This window comes from Psammomys obesus, unplaced genomic scaffold, assembly GCF_907164565.1.
Source record: "Psammomys obesus unplaced genomic scaffold, mPsaObe1.curated_primary_1811, whole genome shotgun sequence".
Classification (NCBI taxonomy): Eukaryota; Metazoa; Chordata; class Mammalia; order Rodentia; family Muridae; genus Psammomys; species Psammomys obesus.
Window position 1 is genome coordinate 12,582,710 of NW_026586550.1, and position 23,634 is coordinate 12,606,343.

Genomic DNA, 23,634 nt, shown 5'->3' on the forward strand with positions numbered 1-23,634 from the left:
CTGACAGAATGGAGTTTGAATTTAAGACTATAAACGCTTTATTCTGGAGAGAAACACAGAGAAAAGAGCTTAATGTTATTATTTAAAAAGAGAGCTAGCTTGGTGATTCAGCATGCTGACTGTACAATCATGATAACAGGAGTTCAGATTACAGCACCCACATAACAGCATCCCACAAACACCTGCAGCTCCTGATCCAAGCTCTCTTCTGACTCTGTGTGTGTGTGTGTGTGTGTGTGTGTGTGTGTGTGTGTGCATGCTTACGTGCGTGCCTTTTGTATGACAGGTACACACATACAACTACCCTTGAAGATACAGCATACTTTCAACACAAAAACACAGCAAATAAACAACAAAATGATGAGCGAACAGTCTGAAATATGCAGTGACTGGGGACTCTCCTGTGCACAGCAAGGTATCGGCAGTAGTTACAGGCAGGGTCTAAGGGTCTCATGACTACCTCTGGAATACTTCAACTCTAAGCAACTTCCTTGGAATTCTAATGGCAGGGAGCCCCCTTCCCTGAGGCCTACCTTCTGGAAATACTGTGAGATGAGTTCAGAAGGGCTTAGACCATAAGCCTGAGAAACTGCACTCCTGCCTCTGTCATTCACTAACAGGGAAGTCTGGGAAAGTGAGCCAATGTTTCCAGTCTGCTTTCCTAGTCTGTAAAACGGGGAGACCAGACCATGGGTTACCTCACCCTGCTTGGGATCACCTGAGCCAAAACATGAAGGACTTATAGCTAGGAACAGCCAAGAGGCATAGAGAAGCCCAGTATCATTGGCAGAATAGGGACTTCAAATTAGAAGCCCATGAGTACTTCAGAAAGCCATTCTGATGCTTAGCTGTTGGCATAAGAATTCATCTGCCATAAGAAAAGTGGGCCAGAGGTCTGGAGACAGGCGGCTACCCTAAAGTATACACTGAGTTTAACAGGCTGAAAGCTGTTAAGGGGGGAACCCACGTACTAGGCCAGCCCTGGGGTGGCACCTGCGTTCTGCCTCCACTGGTTGTCCCCAATCTCCAAACGTTCAACTGGGCTACCTGGGAGAGGAATTTTCCTCTCCACCCTGACACCATGATTCCCCAGCCCCATGCTACATACAAAGACCCCTCCACTGAGCATGTCCACTGTGACTCTTGGCCTAGTTCCTCTGTACTTCAGTCACCAGGAAGAGAGGAACCCAGGTGAGCAAGGCTGGTCAGGTCTCTTAAGTCACTGTCTTCTATCGAGCCAAACAGCACACAGACAAGAAGGGAAGCAGGGCACACCCCGTTCTTCCCACCCTTCCTTTGGCCGTCTTTGGGCCTTTGACATGTATGTGCACGCACTGCACACAGGTCTGATGGGGCTTGTGCAAGTGTGCCCTAGAATAAATTATTTATCCTAAATTCTTTAATCGTCTCACTTATTTGCTCATTCATAGATGCACATATCCATTAAACTTAAGAACTATCTCCTAAGTGATTACTCTGTGCCCAAGTACTATGTATTCTAGTTCCAACAGTGAATAAAGACACTTGAGCACTGACTTTGACATTTAACTGGTGAGCAAAGCAAGTCAAAAGCAACTAGAATACAGCCTGAGGAGACAGCATGGTGGAGAAGGAGAACAACCATTGGGAAGGTGCTTGATTGCATTCTGGTAGATGGTGAAGCCTTCCTGAAGGAAGTGACATCTAAGCTGCAACATAACGAGTGAGTCCAAAGGAGACCATTTTGGCAGAAGGATGCATGTATATATATGCCTGGAGCTGAGGGAATGCCACTGCCTCAGGTCCCATTCACAGGGTTATGCCACGGAGAGCCACCAAGGGTGTCCCATCTTCTGGAGTTTAGTCACAGATCTCATACCCTTCTGCGCTGTGCACTGCTCGGCCACACAGTGAGACAAATGTTTCTCTCACTTTGATTTAAAAGTGTCTATTTTCTGAGCTTGTTTCTCTGCAGCTTTTACTGCGAACAATAAACATTTCCCACTGTGAACATGTATATGATCTTCCATAAAAACCAAATTCAGTCATGGCATATATGGTAAGAATCCACGGAGGACTGCTTTCCAAGACCCACTCCCCAGATACCGAGGCCTGTGGCTACTTGATCTCTTATATACAATGAAAAATAAAATGCTAGCATGTAACATACACAGTTAGTCCCATATACTTTAACTCACCTTTAGTTACTGATATACCTAATACCCTATAATGCTATGTAAATCATTCCATAGCACTGTTTGCAGAATAATGAGGAAAAAGTGTGTATGTGTTCATGCAGATGTGTTGCTTGACTCTGCAGATAGAGAACTACGCACACAGGGCTACTTGTAGGCCACTTCTACTGTCATTTTGCCTGAGCTGACCCTGGGATACACACAGAAGCACTGCCCTCCCCAACTCTCCATACTTCACGTTGCTCTCAGGCCACATATACATCAATAACCAAATATATGTTCACTGGTTCTTCTTTCTTCACAGACAATATGTGTATGTATATTTATAGAAAATACACATAATACGTAATATTATGATTTGTGGTTGTTCAACAAAGTGGGATCATAGTAGGAAGTTTTCTGCCCTTGCTACCCTTCCACAAAATAGACCTAGTAAAACTTTTCTGTCATCTTAGGCTCTGATTTATTACTCACGATGACTATTTACTATATGAACATTCTAGTTGTCTACTGCCTGAACACTATTGAATTACATAGTCTTATATATCATTCTGGTGTTCTCATATCTAAAGGGCAGAGCCCAGCAGTGGGGCTGCTGAAACAAAAGGAACATTTATTGTTAATTTTAATTGCTGACACACTGTCTTCTGAAGAAAACCCCCCACATCTTCAGCCTATGTAAGTACCTTTCCCCCATATCTGAGGGTCTGACAGGTTTGTTAGTAAGTTGCCTTTAATTGGTTAAAAGTGCGTGGCAATTATCTTCCTCTCCTTTTGTCCCTCCTTGTCTATGGGAAGAGGAAGCCAGGAATATCCAGGTCAAATGCTGGCCTCCTTCCCCTGAGTTTGGTGATAGCTGAGTAACTTCCTTCAGAAGAAAAAGGCGCTGGCAGTGTTCAGATCAAATCCTGATCAGCCTGTGCCCCTGGCCAACTGTCTCTCACTCATCAGTGTCAGGAGTCTCTGGACACCCACTCTCTTGTTAGTTGTGCTAACGGGAAGCCATGACTTCAGGCTGAAGAAAGGAGGAAGGGAGGACTTCCCTCGGTGTCTAGCTGTTGTTAGTACTTCACCAGCAGCAGTGAGCACTCTCAAACCAGCTTCCAGCCTCTCTCAGCATAAGCTGCACCACATACTGGCCTCAGAGGCACAGTGCTTCCCTCAGAGATCTAAGCAGAGGCTATGCAAGAGCCCCACTTCCCGATGTAATTTTTCCTTGTGCCCCAGCCCTACATATGACAAGCAGCATCTAAGTAACCCCCATGGCCTTGGCATTTACAGCTTTGTGCAATCCTCTCTTCCTCTTGAGGAAGTTGGTTTTACCTGATTAGGTTCTGGGAGTTCTGACTTAATCATGCTAATAGTCTCTTTTTGCTGACCTTGATGAAACAAACTGCCAAGCTGGAGAGTCCCCTGTAGCTTCCCTTAAGAACTTGATCCAGTAACTGTCATTACAGAGTTTGGAAAAATAGGTTCTTGCCCAGTTGGGCCTTGTGCTTGGACTCTGGTCCTGGCTAGAACCTTAACTGAAACCTCGTATCAGATCCTAAATCTAGGGTTCAGCTAAGCCATGACTGGAGTCCTCCTCACAGAAACTGTGGGGCCATACACATGCACTACTGAATGCCTTTAATCTTGGGTGATTTGTTAGGCAGCAATAGCTAGCAAAATCCAGGGTGGAAACTGTTGTCTGAGAATACTAATATGCGAGGTTACTCTGTTCTCTGCTGGCTCCTTCAGCCTTCTGACTCCTGTTCCACTGACTACCTCTCTTGAATTAGTTTCAAATACCTAACTTAATCTGTTTTGCTGATAAAATCTTATTCCTTATTTTTTCCTTATGGTCAAATGACATAAACATTCAATCTCATTTAAGTAATTTGTTCTTGACCAAAGACAGCATGTCTGTGTCCTCTTGTCCATATCACTGCAAAAGCAGTGAAGTAGGGCTGGGCGTGAACACTGGCTTTGGCCGAATCCTGGATTTAGGTTCTGCCTGTCCTTGTTTGTTTGTTTGTTTGTTTGTTTGTTTGAGACAGGGTTTCTCTGTGTAACCTTGGCTGTCCTGGACTCACTTTGTAGACCAGGCTAACTTTGAACTCACAGAGAATCACCTGCCTCTGCCTCCCTGAGTACTGGGATTATAAGCGTGGGTCACTGTACCTGGCTTGTTCCTGTCTCTTAAAAAAAGTCATTGAACCATTCATTGATAAGCTTCAATTGCTTTAAATAGAAAACAAGGAATAAAATAGCAAAACAAACAAACAAACAAACTTTTCTTTAAATCTTACAAGAGTGTTGCAACAGGTACTGATACATTAGCATAACGCCCAACTCATGGCTATGCTAAGGCAATAGGATCATTCCTTCAGCCCCTGGCCAACAGGTCTGGAATTCGCACCACTTCTTTTCTACATAGCCAATTGCTTTAGTGAGCAACTTCTGCTCTGTGGTGGTTTGAATGAAAATGTCCCCACAGGCTCATAGGAAGTGACACTACTAGGAGGTATTGGGTGAAGTATATCACGAGAGGTAGGTTTTGAGGTTTCAGAAGCTCCACTGTCTCTTCAGGCCCAGGGTATCTCTTTCTCTTCCTGCTGCCTGCTGGTCCAGATGTAGACCTCTTGGCTCCTTCCGCAGTGCTGTGTCTGCCTGCATGCTGCCATGCTTACTGCCACTATGATAATGGACTGAACCTCTGAACTATAAGCCATCCCCAATTAAATGTCTTCCTTTTTAAGAGTTGCTATGGTCATGGTAGGTCTACACAGCAACAGAAACTCTAACTAAGAAATATCCCAAGATACCTTCTCCCATAAACTCATGCATTCTTTTTTTTACAAGAGGAGTCCTAAGCTTCACTGAAGAATCTTGTGCTCAAACACAGGAGAAGGAATAAAAAGCGAGATTCATATTCTGACACCCTTTCGTATCTTCTAAACACCTACTGCATGGCCAGATTTCTTGATGTTAAACAGACATGCAAGTACAAATGCAAAGGATGCTACAAAAATTCCAAATAAAATAATGCCAAAAATAACAGAGCTAAGAAATACCATGTCTGTTCTTCAAGCTCTTCATCTTTAGTTATTTGGCTTTACAATAGCAGAAGAAAGCACCACAATCAAAAGCATCTTCCTAGGAATCAACTCGAGTAGCTCAGCAGATGTGGCTTTGTGCTCTGACTATGGAAGGCTTCAGACAACTTTATTGTCTAAGGTAATGTGCTTTATGTTTTAAATGAACCTAATAATGTGAGAAGCAGAATTCTGTACAAGGCTGAGGGATACTTTCTTTGTCACTTAAAAACGAACCTATAATGACACATGAGAGAATAGCCAACCTCACCTTCATCTCAGGATACATGTAGCGGTGGATAGAAGGCAGCCAGTAGACGGGTGGCAAGCTGCTACCCCTCCCAGGGCCCGCATGGAGCACCCCTTTCTTGTCTTCATAGAAAGCAGCCAGATGAGAGTAGTGTCCCGGCATCTCCAGCTGGTGTCTGTGTAACACACGCACAGTGAGCAGCAGCACCCAGCATAACTGTGTCTCTACCCAGATGCACTCAGAACATCTGCCCCAGGGGTTACCGTCCTGTCTCCATTACTGTTGAGAAGATCTTTATACAAAGTTCCAACATGAGGCCTGAAACTTCTCAATGGCACCAACGTTTAGAATGAGCAGACTGTGTCTAGCATCTACTTCTTGAGCGAGCTCTGATGCAGGTCATATGTGCTGCTCTGGAGCACTGCTTATTATGAGATGAGATAATCTGGAAGACCCTGCCTATGGCTGCTTTGCTGTGTATAGAACTCGAGCATGCGTGTGCTATTATAATGGAACAGAGAGAAGCTGAGCCCTCAGTGTCTCAAAGAGAGGAAAACAGTTATGGCTGAAGGCCACTGAGGTCTTCTACTTACATCCTCTGCTCAGGCTAAAAGCCTGGTCAACTGACCCTCAGATCAAGAGAATGACCTGCCTCCAGGTCAAGGTTTTATGTTTAATAGGAATGTTAGAGGCTGACTTTATTCCCTCCCTAAAGATACACTGGAATCTTGGCCTTCATCTCAGCCACCTGAGAAGGTGGCTTTATTTGAATCTTAGGAGGCATTTGGGTTAAAGAAAGGTCTTTTGAGGGAACCTTGATTCTGGGTGACTTAAAAAGGAGAAATCACACGCATGCTCGTGTGTATGTGTGCATACACACACATACAGAGGCATGGGGTAGACATGTGGAGATGAAAGCAAACTCTGAGGTGATGCTGATACCAAAGTACCCAGAGACTGCAGCAAAGCACGGGGCCAAGAGACATGTGGGGAGTGGCCCTGATACTGACAACTTGAGTTTTGACTCTTTTCTTAATTTTTATTTTATTTTTATTAATTACAGTTTATTCACTTTGTGTTCCAGCTGTAGTGCCCTCGCCTATCTCTTCCCAATCCCACTTTCCCTCCCTCTTCTTCTCCTATGCCCCTCCCCCAGTCCAATGATAACGGAGGTCCTCCTCCCTTTCCATATGACCCTAATCTATCAGGTTTCATCAGGACTGGCTTCTTTGTCTTCCTCTGTGGACTCCCCTCAGGTGGAGGTGATCAAAGAGGCAGCCCATGAGTTCATGTCAGAGACGGTCCCTGTTCCTATTACTGGGGAACCTCTTGGACACTAAGCTGCCATGGGCTACATCTGTGCTCAACATCCTTAGTCATCAGACAAATGTAAATCAAAACGACCCTGAGATTTCACCTTATACCCATCAGAATGTCTAAGATAAAAAATTCAAGTGACAACACATGCTGGATGTGGAGAAAGAGGAACCCTACTTCATTGTTGGTGGGAATGTAAACTTGTACAACCACTTTGGAAATAAATCTGGCTCTTTCTCAGACAATTAGGAATAATGCTACCTCAAGATCCAGCTATACCACTCCTAGGCATATACCCAAAAGATGCTCAAGTATACAACAAGGACATTTGCTCAATCATGTTCGTAGCAGCTTTATTAGTAAAAGCCAGAAGCTGGAAACAACCCAGATGTTCCTCAGTTGAGGAATGAACACAGAAATTGTGGTACAATTACACATGAAATACTACTCAGCAATTAAAAACAAAGAAATCGGGAGGGAACCACGGGGGGGGGGGGTACAAAGTGAATAAAGTGTAATTAATAAAGAAAAAAAGTATAAAACAAAACAAAGAAATCATGAAATTTTCAGGCAAATGGTGGGATCTAGAAAAGACCATCCTGAGTGAGGTGTCCCAGTAGCAGAAAGAGACACATGGTATATACTCACTTATAAGTGGATATTAGACATTTAATATACGATAGCCATACTAAAATCTGTACACCTATGGAAGCTAATCAAGAAGGAGGACCCTGGGTAAGATGCTCAATCTTCATTCAGAAAGACAAATGAGACAGAATGGGGAACAGGACAGAAGCCTATTACAGAGGGCCTCTGAAAGACTCTACCCAGTAGGGTATTAAAACATATCCTGAGATTGATAGCCAAACTTTGGGCAGAGTGCAGGGAATCTTATGAAAGAAGGGGGAGATAGAAAGACCTGGAGGGAACAGGAGCTCCACAAGGAGAGCAACAGAACCAAACAATCTGGGCACAGGAGTCTTTTCTGAGATCGATATTCCAAACAAGGACCATGCATGGAGATTTTTAACTCTTAAGGCCCCAGAACAATGAGACAATCAGATTCGTTCATCTAATTACAGATACTGTTACCCAGTTTCAGCAAATTAATATAAGGATGAATAAAAATATCCAAACCACTCTCAACCCTGGTTTCTTAGAGTAAAGACCAAACAATGAGAAACAAGCTTCAGAGAAAAAGAGACACATTGCTAATTATGGCTGAAAAAACACTGATTACAAATAGGAAATCCCTATTCCTCCCTCCCACCAACCTACCACGAGACCTACTCCAAGTTGTAACTCACCATGCTCAGAATCACCACTGACAAAGGAGCAGCTGTTGGCAGCTGTTTTCTGTCACTGCCAACCCAGAGTGACTTCCAGCACTCAGTGACAAGATGATGGAAGGAGACTTTCTGGACAAATTTGTATTAAAAACAGAAATGTTTGCATCATCATTGTACTTAGCTGTGTGTATGTGACAGTGAATACCTATAAGCCAAGAACTTGGCAGGAGAATCACAAATTCAAGGTCAGTCTGGACTACACAGTGGGACCTTGCCTCCTCCCAAAGAAAAGTTTAGAAAACAATTACAAGAAAAGTGCCTCTCTCTAATTTAGGGTCTGAAAAGCTCTGATTCAGGAGGCAGCCGTGTGTTAGTAGTGATAAGCAAACACAAGCGTTTAGAGCAACTGCTGCCATTCTCAGAAAAGCTCCTGGGCTGGACAGGAAATCCTTTGTGGCTCAGGTCTGTCTGGCTGTTCTGAGAAGACAGTGCCTTGCAGGTACTCTGCTGGGAAATAGGTAAAGGTCAAATGTGTTTGAGTTAGGATCCTTTTTCCCTTAAAAAAAACAAACAAACAAAAAAAAAAAAACACCACCACCACCAACAACAACAACAACAAAAAAAAAACACTAAGAATCTACATATTCTCTCTCAAAAGTGGCAATTTATCCAGGACAATTTAAATAACCTTTATTTTCTGTTTGCTAGTTGCTACTCAATTGTTGGTCTTTACTCTTTGGCTACAGTCAACACTGTATTTGGTCCAATATTCTACAGAAAGTCAGTACTGAGTTTTAGATGACAAGCTAGAGATAGGGCCCAGTTTTCCACTCACCCTGACAACTTTAGTTTGATCTCTGATCCTATCCCCACACACAGAGATAAATGTGTAGATGTAAAAAGAAAACAACTAATGTCAGGACTCTGTCCTTTGATGGCCTAAGGCTTCACTGCCTGACAGAATAAAACAAGGCAGTAACAGGCAGGACAGAACACAGGAGCTCCGGTGTAAACAGAAATTCACAGTGCAAATCTGACTGTTGTTGTAAGGAAGCCTGAATTTAAACACACTGTAGATTTTGTGACAGATCAAGCCACAACACCAAGAGAAACCAAGGGTACTAGCACAACAGAGTACCAGAAGACAAGATATTTTTCAAAGATGGAGACAATGAGGTTGTCAATAGGGCAGGTAAATTTAAAAACCATTGCCTGAAGTACATACCAAAGCCACACATGGTAACTGGGCCAGATCCCTCCTCTAAACAGTGGGGATAAGTGACTCAGTGTATGTATGATATGAAGCTGCTGCTGTGTGAAGCAGATCATAGATTCCCCTGTAGGACCAGTCTCTAAAGAGAGACTGGGGCTCTCTTTAGGCCAGTGGCCTCAGTTCAGAGACCCTTGCTGCCCCCAACCTTACCCTGTAGAAATTCATCCACTGTAAGAATCAGAGATGCTCTGTCAGCAATCACATTTGTCACTCTGGTGTATTCCTTGCTTGTCTGAGCAAGTCTGTCATCTGGTTTTATAATGACAAAATGATCAGGCACTCCCATTTACTGCTGCTGCAAGGGGAAGGGACCACCACCATTCTGAAGGCTTTGATTACAACTTGTGTTAAAGCACACATGGTGTCCATCCTCTGACCCAATAATTCCATTCCTAGGTAGTTTCCCTAAAGTATTCATGGCTGTGAGTTCACCCAGATAATGCTCCAGTCTATCTATGGTGCAAAAAAATAGGAAACAACCTTAAAGCCAATGACAATGAAATGGTTATACATATATCAGGAGTTCTAGCATTCAGTGAAGCTGCCAAGACTGTGTGTGTGTGTGTGTGTGTGTGTGTGTGTGTGTGTGTGTGTGTGTGTGTGTGTGTGTGTATGTGTGTGTGTGTGGTGTGGTGTGTGGTGTGGTGTGGTGTGTGTATGTGTGTGCGTATGTGTGTGTGTTGGTGTGGGTAGAGGTCAGAGGTCAACCTCAGGTATGGATTTTGAAGATGCCATCCACTTTTTTTCTTTAAGCCAACATCTCTCCCTGGCCCAGAATTTGCCTTGCAGGCTGGGCAGGCTGGCCAGTGAGCGTCCGGGATCCATGTCTCCACCCACCATGGCCCCACCCAGAGCTTGGTCTGCAAGTGTGCACCACCACACCTGACATTTCTCTTATATGGGTAGTAGGCCCTGAACTCAGATCCATAACTGGAGAGATAGTAAAGGTGACAATTACAGATGAAATACTAGTAAGTAAGGCTAAGATATCAGAAGTCAGAATGAATTTAAATGCAGAATGGGTATTGCAGAATATTGCAGAAATTAAGTCTAATTAACTTATGTAAAGCCGCTGTCCCATCTAGAACTGACTTTTCTTTCTTCATGCCATTATCATAGTCTCATCTCTGTTGCCTCTAGTTCTCTTTAATCAGACCAACATGGAAGCTCTCCTACCCATGTGAGCGCATGTCTACTGCCGAATGTAAAGGCCAAAACGCAGACAGATAGCATGCTTTCTTTTGTGTGAGAGGGAGAACAGTAAGGATATACATTTGTACATACATGTGCACACATACATACTTTTAGGTATCAATTTTGGAAGATATATGAGAAATTAATAGTGATTACTAGTGTTATTGGGTATTTATGACAACTGGTGAAGTCTACATTTTATGACAGTGGTAGAGATTGCTTTCTTCTGTTACTATATAGAACCTCCAAATTTTCAATGTCCTCACCCTCTCTGGGACTACATATTCCCAGACCTCCCAACATCTGGGTATGGCCAGGAGCCACCAACTAGTCTACAGAATGTGTGCAGGAGTGATGTGTTCACGCTGAGATTTCTGCATCAAGCTCTCTCCTCACTGGCTGACATGGCATATGCTGACCGTGAGTCACTTTCCCCATCATGCTGGGAGATGGGCGAGATGGAGGACCTTGCCCCAGTTGCCGCCCACTGCAGCATTTCTCTCTGGTCTGGGATGCTGTGCTAGAAAGCTGGAGTTCCGATTTGTTTGAACCACTGTATTTTGGGGGTCTCCTCTTTGTTACAGTAACTTGGCTTCTATTTTAGCTAAAGTAGAAGTTGGTACCCAAAAAAATAGGTTACTGCAGAATCAAAAACCACACTGTGGTGTTGGCTTAGAAGCTGAAGAAGATTAAAAAAACAAACTGTTTAGAAAGAGAAAGGGCATCATCTCTGTAAAATCACTAATTTAGATCTCATGAGGATGGGAAAGCCAGCTCCTATGTACCCAAAGCAGTTGAGACTCTTTCTCACTCTTGGGAAGACTGGGAGTCAGACTGTAAGAATAAATCTCAGATACAGGGAGCTACCATGAGAATGAAGGAAAGAAGGATGGGCAAAGGGCATGGACTACCTTAGATCCCATTGTCTAACTTAAATATGACCCAGGTGGGCTGGAAAGGTGGCTCAGTTAAGAGAAATCACTGCACAATCATGAGGATTACAGCCTACATCCCAGTGCCCATGTAAAAAGCCTGCCATCCCATACAATTGCAAATTAAAAGGCTAGCCTGGGCTACAAAGCAAGACACTAACTCAAAATAAGTAAGTGAATGAATGAATAAGTAATGCATAAGATAAAATAGTTCATATGTAACTATCAATGCCAAGTACACACACACATACATGAAATACAAGGTCTTGCTACATTTCTACTTACGTAAACTGAAAGCCTTTATTTCCTGGGCCAAAAAGCACCACTATGCCCAGTTGTCAAGCAAATTTTATCAAAGCACACAAATATACGTGTCAGAAAACAGACTAAAACTTTAACAGTGCTGCCAAGACTGGAGAAAAATTTCCCCAGTATTGTTTGAAGGTTAATTAGGTTATTTGAAAATGCAACATATATATGTAAATATAATAACTAATACATTTCTTCTTCTATTATATGTTCTTCTGCTATCCTAAATAATAAATGATTTGACATAAGACAATTTTTAAAATCTGCCTGCTTACCTGGGAAAGAAGATAAGTATAGCAGCTGAGTGTAAACGAAGACAATGTTTATATTTGATTAAAATATATTTGATTAAAAAGTGATGCAAGTATTACGAAACACTGAGAGTAAACATCTTCCCCAGCTTTCATTATAGGATAAAGAATCATTTGATAATACATTTGCTGAAAGAAAAGGGCATCGTGTGAGGCTTGACCCGGAGCCACAGAGACTGGAGGAGACATCTGTGGCCAAAAGCCTCCATCTCTAGGGACTCACTGCACAGGCACTAGCTGCCAGACCCTGCTGCTACCCACAACATATAGAAGCCACTCGGGGAAGCCACTTACCGAACCTGGTTCTCCAAAAAATGCATGTAGCGGTAGAGCAGGGTGTAGGATGGAGAGAGGATACCCACAGACTTCATGCGAGCGCCGCGCTCCAGCTCGCTCTCCACAGGCATATTGGCAAAGCAGGCCAGGCCAAAGAAGGGGCCCTTCCGAAAATAACTGAAATAGACCAAATATGCACTATGTCTCCAATTTAGTAAGACAGCAGTTTTGTTTTGTTTTTTTACCTTTTTTTTTTTCCTTTACAATAAAATCCCAGCCCAAACAACTATGTTCAGAGCTCCAAATAAAGTTTGATCATAAAAGAAAGTCATCCAGTCTCCCAGGCAGTGGCCAAGGTTCCAAGACCCCAGAACTTGCCATCCCAGAATCAAAGGCTTAGCATGTGGTATCTACAAGCATGCCGCTCAAATGCCCACAGCCAGAGACCCTAGTATCCTCTCTGGCACAACTAAGGGCTTCAATGGGAGAACCAGAGCCAAGGCTGACCTCAGGCTCCTTAGGAAGTCACACTCTGTTTTCTCAGCATCAACCATGATTATCTCAGTTCCTTGGCTTTGGACAGCTCCAATGCAGCTGACATTTTAACTCCCTTTCTCTTTACACACTTGCTTGGGTCAGCTATGGCTTCAGCCCAATGCAGAGATTAAAACTATAAATTATCCTGAAGGTATATCCATTGGCTTCTTGAAAAACTCACCATACACCATTTACACATCACTAAAACTGGCCTGCTTAAGGCTAGAATTAACAAGTTTACCATGTAGATATCTTTGACTAACCCACACTGAACTGAAACTCCTTTCTTACACTAAAAGCAAACCTCCATAAAGACACAGAATCGCTCAGTAACAGCAAAGCGCCTACTGTAGGAGCTGTCAGCAAGGGATGTGGGACCCAGAGACCTTGAGAGCTGCAGCCCTTGCTGGGAAATTGGAGAAACACACAGAACACTGACATACACTATCTGAAGACAGCTCTTGACAGCATGCTCTGGCAGACGCGGGAGAGAAGAGATCAAGCAGCACAAAACAGGTTCAGAAGTACTCACATGAAATCAGACTGGACTTTATGGGACCCACTGGCCATAGACTTGAACTCGACACCTTCAAGGTCAACATCTTGAGGCAAGCACCATTCTACCATGTTTCCTGTAGGAACAGGGGGATCAAGTTAACAGAAACAAAAAATCATTCAGAGAGAAGAGCATAGCACAGCACATATCGCTCTCAGAAATATGCTGCTTGATCAGATTGATCCAGAGCCTGCAAAGAGGTGCTCATAAGCTCATCCCAGCCTGATGAACTACAGCAGAGGACCAGGAGGGGGCAGCAGAGAGACCCTCCCATCCCCTGCTTTGATTTTGGTGTCCTTTGAGTGTAGCTCCTGTGCTGTGCGCTCTGTTCAGCTCACTCCCAAATCTTCCTCTCATGGCTTCACCTCTCTAAGTATAGGGGAGTTTGTTTGTTTTTTAATCTTAGACTCCCATTTCTTCATCCTATAGTCTTACCTTACTCTCCTGATACTCTGTTTTTAATCTTACCATCTGTAATAGCCACTAAAGTCTGACAAAAGAAGAAAATCCCCATCCTCCCTGGCCTCTTCGTGATGTTTGCTAATTCCTCAAAACTCTTTCTCCTGATTTCCCTCGTAGGATACAATTCTTGATCTTTTTTTTTTCTTCTTCTTCTTCTTCTCTGAGCAGTATAGGCCACCCGCCACGTCTCCTCAACTTTCCCCAGATGTGGTCTTCTTCAAGAACCAACTGTCAGTTCTTCACCTCACAAGTTTGGTAACTCAGTCATTCATTACTGATTTATGGGTTTCCACTAAGTGAGGTGTTGGGAACATGAAGGACAAGACATAATCCCTGACCACAGAGAGATGACAGTCTAGGTAACAAGGGAACAGAAAAAGACCAGCAGTTATGGCTCAGTGTGGTGACTGCTATGACAGAAGGTAGAAGGGATTTTAGAATCCAGCTACAAGCATCCTCCAGACCAAGGGAAAGAGAGCACTGCACAATTAGTGACATAAGCCACAGACAGAGAGAATATCATGGAGTGCTCTGTTCTGTTTTGTGCATATTCAAAATTTTCCAAAGTGAAAGAATATGTAATTAGTAATATTTCATTTTTGAGAAAACTTATAGTCCCAGTTCTCTAGGCATTAAAAACAACATCAACTGTCTTAGCCACCACCACTTTCAGACAATTGTTTGGGACATCAGAGAACACACAGTCCAGGCCCATGTCACTGTTGACAGCATTGGGGAGCACCCAGTCCCACACTCAACAACCCAAAGCACTTTCAAATAATCTATTTTGGAGAAAAGAATCATAATTCTATCCAACTAATAAATTCCCTGAAACCAAAAAAGCATGAAAAGAAGAAATCAAAATTTCATAAATCAGAAAAGGCTGAAATGACATTCTGCTAATTTGGTTAAAGGTAAGGAAACAGGTTCACCGAGAGTGCCAGGTTTGAGAGTAAAGGTAAGTCCCGCCATATTCCCGCATTCTCTCCCTTAATGTGCGTGTGCAACCATCTAAAATCCAAGGGAGCTAACCTAGGGGCTTATGCAAACGACATAGCTGAACTACATCCCGTGGCTCTACCCCGCTCCTTACGGCTTCACCTAACTCTAACTCATAGCTACATATACAACTTGAGGAAATTTAACTGACCTAAACTTCGTACTGAAGCCTAGCCTTAAGTACAAGTTATACAACACATTCAGCCTTCCCTAAGAGACCATTCCTGCACAGGAAGCAAAAGAAGGTCAAGAGGCAGAGTGCACACTACATGCAAATCAGAGTACTTCCTGAGAGAACCCTAACGCCATCCCCACCCTCTTCAGAGTAACCATGGCCCTAAAGCAGCCTGGCCCTTTTTGAAATTTTATAAAAGCAAACATAGTTCTGTCTTTCACTCATTATTTGTGTACGCTCCACCTACGATGATAAGAATGATGTGTCCATATATCACTTCTATCACTTGGGTGTAGCACTTTATCGACTTTGCTGTTGAGGCCCATTTAGGTTAGTGCTCATTAAAAGCTATGGCAACTAGCATTGCTGTAAACAATTTGTACTTGCCATCTGGTAAGTGCCTAGGCTGGCTTTTGAAGGCGCTATGTGACTAGGCCGAACTGCACTGCTCAGAATTCCCTTCAACGCATGTTTTCACTGAAAGTTGAAGATGGGTGTGAAGGGGTAACATCTGGAAGGTTGGCGCTGGGGCATCAGGCAGTTCACCTGCACTGTTATACCCTTACTTTCTAAGGTGGGAACAGTAGCCAGGCCTACTGATGCTAGAGGCCTTCCCCTGGGCTGCTGTGCTGGCTAGTCCTATGTCAACGACAACTAGAGTCATCTGGAAGGAGGGAACCTCAACTGAGGAGGGGCCTCCACAAGATCCGGCTGAAAGGCCTTTTCTTAGTTAGTGATAAATAGGGGGAGGCCCAGCTCATTGTGGGTAGGGCCACCATTGGGCTGGTGGTCCTGGGTTCTGTAGGAAAGTAGGCTGAGCAAGCCAGTAAGCAGCACCCCTCCATGGCCTCTGCATCAGCTTCTGCCTCCAGGTTCCTGTTCTGTTTGAGTTCCTATCCTGAGTTCCTTTGATAATGAACAGCTATGTGGAACTGTAAGTCAACAAACCCTTTCCTCCCCATCCTACTTTTTGGTCATGGTGTTTCATTACAGTAATAGAAACCCTAACAAAGACAACTGCTTTAAGCTTTATAAGTTAAGTGTGTTATCTCTTCTATAAAGGACATCAACATCTCTCAAAGGACACCCACATCACTAACACTGGGGACAACTGACCAAATGTAGTGTCCCACGCCTTTAATCTTAGCACTTGGGAGGCAGAGGCAGGCAGATCTGAATTTGAGGCCAAGTTCCAGGCCAACCAGGGTTATACAGTGAGACACTATCTCAAAACAAAACAAAACAAAAAAGAAACAACAAAAACAACAAAACTAAACTAAACTAAACAGAACAAAAAAACTGGGAGCAGTGACAAACTGACCCAGGTCTCCATCCACTCCTATAAGTCCCATCTGCCCCCTTCTTCCCATTATCACTGTCCTCCCTCACATCCATCTACCCACTGGACTCAAAGCCCCATGCAGATAGCAATCTGATGCAGACTGGCTAAGCAGCCCTCACATTACCTTACAGAAGATGTAGTCCCTGCAGTAATCCTTTTAAATATGGCATAGCTGCTGTTTCTCTGTCTGAATCTAGACTGAAACAATTCCATGTTGCTGTGTGCTTCACTGTAAACTAAGGAAACTTCTGGGATTCCAAGGCTAATGAGAATGAGCTTCTTAAAGAAACAAAGTATGGTGTGAAGCACTTCATGGCCAGATTTTCTTAGGATGAACAAAGACTGTAAGGAATATTTTTAATTGTAGAATTTCACAGAGCCTTACATATGCCACTTTGCAATATAAATTTTATAGAGTTCGATGGTGTTTAATGTTTTCCAAAATCATTTTGACACTGTATCTGGGTTTTGTTGTTGTTACCTGTTTGGGGGATTTTGGACAGGGTTTTATACTAATCTAAAATGACCAGAAACTCACTATATAGCTGAATCCTCCTACCTCAGTCCAAGGACTGTGATTATAGGCACGACTCAATATACTTTGCAGTAATTCTATTTTTAAGGAGCATTTTCAGGGAGTAATGTTGTAGAACATCCCTTTGGTGTTTTTAGACATGTTGGTACAGTATGTACTGCAGGATGGCCCTCAATATCCATTCTTAAAACCTGTTCCTTTTAGCGTGGCACATGAACTCCCAATGAAGACTGTTTCTCAGCCCTTCCTGCATGTAGGTGTGGGATCCAGACAGAAGTGAGACACAGAGCTTCCAAAATGTGCCTGAAAGGGAAGGAACATGCTGCCCTTTTCTCCATCGTGCCGCCTAGCATGGGATGTGGGTGATGTCATGACATGAGGAACAACAGAGCTATAAACCAACATGAATCCAGGTCTCTGGAGGGCCCCATTGATCTGAGCCGATATTTCCATCTTTGGCAAGCTATTACACACATGAAAAAGGAATGAATTCCTATCTTGATTACAGTGTAGCTACTGGATGCCTGATATTCATGACCCAATACAGCTCACCTAGAGGATGAAGTCCCCATTCCTCAGCCTGGTTCAAAATCCTCTTCATTGTAGCTCTGTGCCTGGCCAAACCTCACTGTAACAACATTAAATGAACCCAAGAAGGGGAGGACATCCTGTCTGATGTGTCCTTTACCTTTAGATGGAGGCTAGCCCTTCCGGGTTAGAAGCAAGGTGTATCGGAAGCAGCTGGGCGGTCACAGACAGGGTAGAGGCTTTAGACCACCATGCTGGGTATGTCCACTGATGCACTCCCGAGGAAAACAGACACAGATCCTACTGCTCTTATCCTAACCTATCTTGCCTAAAAATGCCTATCTCCCCAGCACTCCAAGACTCTGGAGGGTGGGAGAGAAGGACTTTTGCTTGATTTCTTTTTGTTATTTTGGTTTTTTGTTTTGTTTTGTTTTGTTTTCACATCCCAACACAGCTCAGTGCCTAGGACAAGAGAGGAAGGGCAAGAAAGACAAAACACACTGAACAATACAGCTTTATTAGGAACAAGCTTGTCTTTAACCAGCTAATGGATGAATCAGTGGTAATTATCCTAGGAGTAGTGATGACATTGTGGTTATAAAACTGCCTCACTCTGAGGAAGTTAATTCCTAGTTATTTAGGAATGAGATTTAAACATCACTGCAACTCATTTTCCGATAGCTCAATGTCATTTACAATGTCTGCTAAACTTTGGCCAATGTAGCCGACTAGGAAACAATTTGAACCCAAAGAATTGTGTATTTTCTACCACAGATTCAATGAAATTCCAATTCATACACAACAGCCCAGCTCGTCATTTAATAAAGACAAACTCATTCTAAAGTTGGGTAGACAAGATGGCTCAGTGGGTAAAGGTGCTTGACCAACTGTCTGAAACTGTGAAGGAAACCCAACCTTCAGTTGTTGGTGTCAGAAATCTTACTACAGTGATAAAAAGTAACTATTAACTCAGGGACTTGATCACATTAGGTGTCACATGATTTCAACTATGAGAAATACCAGAGAACATACAACCCTGCTGACTCAAGCCGTGAAGAAATGCGTAACGCTCATTCTCCAACCTCTGGCCGGTGTCTGGGGCCGAAGCTACCAGCTAGCATTACAACTTTCCATCAGACCCCAGCAGCCCTTGTCCTAGTTTACCACTATGCACCAGTTCAACCTGCCAACACTCGCCTCCTTAGGCAAACTGCAGTGTTCCCAAGCAGGATTACACCCTTCCTGAGTATTCATGTATTTGTTATCCACCTCATAGACTGAAGACTGCCTGACTCTTCCTCCTACGTTCTTCCCTGCTCCCTCCCTCTGTCTCTTCATTGGGTCACTGACATTCTTGTGGTTGTTCCCACCTCTCCCTTTTCTCAGGAAATTGATTTGCACTGCAGGAAACTGCCTAGCAGAAGTCTCCAGAACACATTATTTCATGTTATAGTGGAACTGGCTGTATAAGGATGAAGCCAATATGACAAAATGTCAACAGATGGAGAGTCTATATGAAAGGTAAACAAGTTCTCCGCTATTCTTCTTTCATTCCCCATCCCTAAGGTTTAACCAATCTCGCTACAAATCAGGGAAACAAACGAAATGGTAGAAATTCATGTATCTATATCAATATGTATGTATACATGTGTATGTAAGTGTATATACTATATAAATGAGAAGCATAAAGGACTTTGCAAAACTGCCAGTAACTGAGAAAAGTAACCATACCTAATGTGAGACAGGGAACTATTAAGATTTGACATCATCTTTTTATAAGAGTATTTTGAATTGAGGACCTACTTCTATAAGGAATTTGTAGAAGCTTAAGGAAAAATGATTTTACAAAAATGGAAAACCTTAAGTGAAAATATCTGATGCCAGAAAAAATTTACATGGAGTACTACCTACCTACCCCAGGCTCACACTCAGCTCTCAAACATCCTCTCTCTAATAACAAAAAAACATAGTCTGGAAGCCTGGAAGGATTCAATAGAAAGAACCTAATGAAAGAACATCATCACTGGCACATGCTTTTTCCTTCAAGCTTGGTTTCCTTCCAGCTCTGTATCCTCTCGGCTCTTGGCCCACACCTATCACAGGATCCTGCAGGTCCTGCCTGGGCCCTCCTGTAAAGACAATTTAGGAGGAGGATTTCACCTAGGGAACAAATGTGGTGATCTAAAATGTGTACATTCAGCTGGTCTGGTCATTCAATAAATATTGGTACTGCCTAACTTGGCAGCACCGTGCCCAGTGTTGAGTTCATGCAAATGTAAACATATTCCTATTCAAGGGAACCCGGACTAACAAATAACTGGGCTAGCAGCTTGCATGCCTAGGGGAAGCTAAGGCTGTGGGATGTACACATTGGTCTGAACTCGGCCATCCCATTGCTCCTAAGGTCAGCCCAGGTGCTCTGTGTGAGAGCCTCCTGAGCTGGTGTAGAGGGAGACAATACATAACCTAACCCCAGCTAGGGATACGGTGTGATGGTACAGTACTTGCTTAGTACTTGTGAAGCCCTGGGTTCAATAAACAAAGCTCGTAGGACAGTTCGCCCCATTTATACAGGGCTGCCTCTGTCTCCCGTTCTGCTTAAATGTGAAGTAACCTTAACCCCTGCATGTCGGTCTGTCACAGTCCACATCCTCCCTAAGCCGGCTTGCAAGCTGAAAAGCTCAGCTCAAAATATTTAAAGTAAAGAAAATCACAATCGTGACCTCAGTCTCTCAGAAGGTGGAAATCGGGCTCCTCCCTCTCCTGGGTATCTCCAGTCCAGCACTTCCTCCTGAGGTTTCCTGTCCTGTACCCTGGGGGGCACCCTCTCAGAGCTACCCTAGGCCTGAGGGTGAGTGAAGCTGCATAACACCCCCCAGACTTGTTCACTGGGTTCCTAATCTCCTCCCTCAGCTCCCTCCCATTAGCACTTACATTTATTCTGTCTCAGAGATTTAGGGAGGAGCCAGATGCTCTCTAATCCCAGCACTCAGGAGGCCAAGGCAGGAGTTTGAGGCCAGCCTGGGCTATAAAGTGAGTTTCAGGTCAACCTGGGTTAGAGTGAGAGACCCCACCTCGAAATAACGAACAAAACAATAAGAAAGGCAAGAAGCAGGGGCTCTGTCAGTCCCAACAACACATTACTTGACTATAACCATCTTTTAACAAGCCACTAAATCCTAGAGGTAGAAGAAGCTTCAAAGAGTGATCCAGTCCCTGTCCAGCCCATAGCAATTGATTCTGGGTCTTAAGTATTTTGATATAACTTTATATCACTCTAGAGGAGAACACAACCAAAACAAGAGGCAAAGAGAGAATGGAGAGTTCTGAACCAGGGAGAAGTTAATCCTGGCAATTTCAAGGAGGCCACATATCAAGTCCATAGCTCAATCCCAATGTACCAGTTTTACATAGGGAGAAGAAGGAAAAATAAAAAACCCTTCTGGTTCATAGGCCACTCGTACATTCACTTTGGTGTACTTCACAGCTCTAGGTGTCTGCTTTTCTCTTGTGTAGACTATTGGGGGATCAGAGGCATGCTCCTTGAATCCCATAGTACAGTTCCTGAGACCTCAGTAGGCACACAGTAAGTGGGTAGACATTGTAACTGACACCCTTGCTTTTCTTTCTGTAGATTTTTAAAGAGAAGAAACCAAAATTCACAACAGATGGCCACATACTTTCAGCCTGAAAACCACAAAGCAGGTGAATCACCAGCAGCCCAAGAAAGACTCTGCCAACGTGGCATTAATCAATAACCACACTGCTATTCTAATCAACCACTGACAGGTGACAGAAAACAGAGAAAGGATGGTGAGCATTAAGCCTCCCCTGAGACTTTCCTGTTGCCTATCAGAACTGGCTTTCCCTTTCCTGCCCTGTGAGCTGGCCATTCTCAGGACTACTGTCCACTTCCAGAGTTTCCATTTGTTTTCCACCAGCAAGCCCCTCCCATTTCTAAAGGGAGTCAGATGAGCTGGGCAGCACTCCAAGTTACGCCTTGGGCACCAGACCTAGCCCTAATCTCACTGTACCTTTCTACCTGCTCTGGCTTGCATTTCCACAATTGGACAGGGAATCTACAAAGTTTGAAATGAGAAGTAGTATGTATGACGTGTGTTTTGAGATAAGTTGTTACGCAGCCCCACCTAGCTTTGAACGTTCTAGGACTGTCATGCGCCGCCACACCTGACAACATGTGTGGCTGATTGCAAATATTCCCATTTGACAAACGCATCATTCAGATAGCTCAAGTGCTGTTTCCATAACGTGGGCAAGGGCTGGAGGCTGAGAGAGAACAGGTGGTTCATTAGTAATCAGGAAAAAGGCATCTTGAAAACCCCACCAGGAGATACTCTCTCCTCTTCTGAACAACCCCAGGGCAAACACACACCACACACACACAGTGCACAGGAAAATGCTCCCAAATGCCCACAAAATAGCAGCTGTGTAAAGTGAGTCTCATAATGAATGGTAGGAAGTAGGCAGAGTCACAGGACCGCAAGCAGGAACTGAGGGGCTGAAACTTCATCAGCCTCTCTTCTCCGGGGCAGCATTCCTGCTACCATTAGGGCACATCCCACATCAGGGCACTTTTTTCCTTAAACAAGCAGAGAAAAGGAAATGTAACTAGAAAGCCTAAGAACAGATTAAAACCAGGCCCTAGATCACAGAACTGAACACAACAGAAAAGAGAGAGAGGGAGAGAGAGAGAGGGAGCGTGTGCACGTAATATTCTGGCTGCCAACCTCTTCTACGCAGCGTGCCAACATAGCATCTGGGACTGGTTTCAATAGCAGCTTTGTAGCCCAGATGGCCAGCACCACCACCCTACAGCTAGCTCTCCGCTTCAGATAAAGGATCTGCGCGGAAGTGCGTGCCTTACCTTGAACCTGAAGCCCTTGATCTCAGCGTCATTGGTAGGTCAAACAACTATAAGTTCCAAGCAATGACCCAGTAGTCTAGAGAAAATGATCACATCTTTCCTTTGCTCTCTGATTTTTCCAACAGATGTCTAAAGCAGCTTTCCAAAGCTTAGGTTTAAAAGTGTGAACGGATTACTCTTACTTCCCATCCTAAAACACACTCACGCTCTAACTGGGATCCACTCCTCTCTCAGATTCCGTCTGTGACAGTCTTAACTCTCAACATCACTACATTTCCAATCACCTGAGACACATCCCCCTGGGTGTGCCTTTTGGGGTGTTTCTGAAAAGATCTGCCTGAGGAGGGAAGCCCAACTCAGAATGTGGCAGCAGCCCATGAGCTGGCATCCTGGACTGAAGAAAAAAGAGAGAGCTAGCCGGGTGTCAGCATTCATCTTCAAGTGCTTCCTGGTCCTGTGACGTCGCTCACCGCCTCATGCTCGTCTTCCCTATCACGATGGACTGTGTCTTCTCCAACCACAAGCCAAGCCCTTCCTTCCTTAAGCTACTTCTGTGAGAGAAACTACAGAAGTAACTCTTACATCCACCAGACAGACAGACAAGCCACAGCTAGGGATTCTCTCCTCCCATTCTTTCTCTCCACACTCTAGTGCACGTGTGTGTGTGTGTGATGTCCCTACACACTGACTTGTACAAAGGCCAAAAGTGACCCATGTTGGGTGGGAGGACACATGAAATCCACTGCCTGGGCAGTGACTGGGTTGATTACCTCCTCAAAATGAAAACTGAGGACAGAGGCGGGAAAAGTGTTAGGACGACAGACCAGAGGGAGAAGCTGAAACAAAGCCTCACACCTAGGAAGCTAATGGGACATGTTCTGATTTGGGTACAGCAGCCGTATCTACTTGGCTGAGACACTTGCCTGGGTGGCCCAGTATTAAATAGGAACATATGGCAGACAGGACTCAGGAGAGTAGGCAAGAGTAGATTAAAATGAGAGACACATTACTGGTCACAGGGATGGCTGCAGCTTGCAGGACAATGGCGGACCTCATGCAACTCTCTAAACTGGCCTTCCTCGACCACCATACACACGTGCACAACAGTGCTCTTTCCTTTGTCCTGGGGCTGAGGTTTGTGAGTTCACTCACCCCTCTGCTGCTTCTGAGAGACATGCTACATAACTTTCTTCTACACAAGCACGACCAGTCT

At 44.0% G+C, this 23,634-nt stretch overlaps 1 protein-coding gene across 1 annotated transcript in view; it reads right to left on the reverse strand.

Moving 5' to 3' along the window:
- Dennd11 (DENN domain containing 11) overlaps positions 1-23,634 on the reverse strand; it is a 35,819-nt gene that overhangs the window by 9,594 nt on the left and 2,591 nt on the right. Inside the window, exons 2-4 of the mRNA XM_055602119.1 lie at positions 13,472-13,571; positions 12,421-12,579; positions 5,523-5,676 (exon numbers count right to left, since the gene is read on the reverse strand). Of these exons, the coding sequence (XP_055458094.1) occupies positions 5,523-5,676; positions 12,421-12,579; positions 13,472-13,571 (413 nt within the window). The remainder of the gene's footprint in view (positions 1-5,522; positions 5,677-12,420; positions 12,580-13,471; positions 13,572-23,634) is intronic.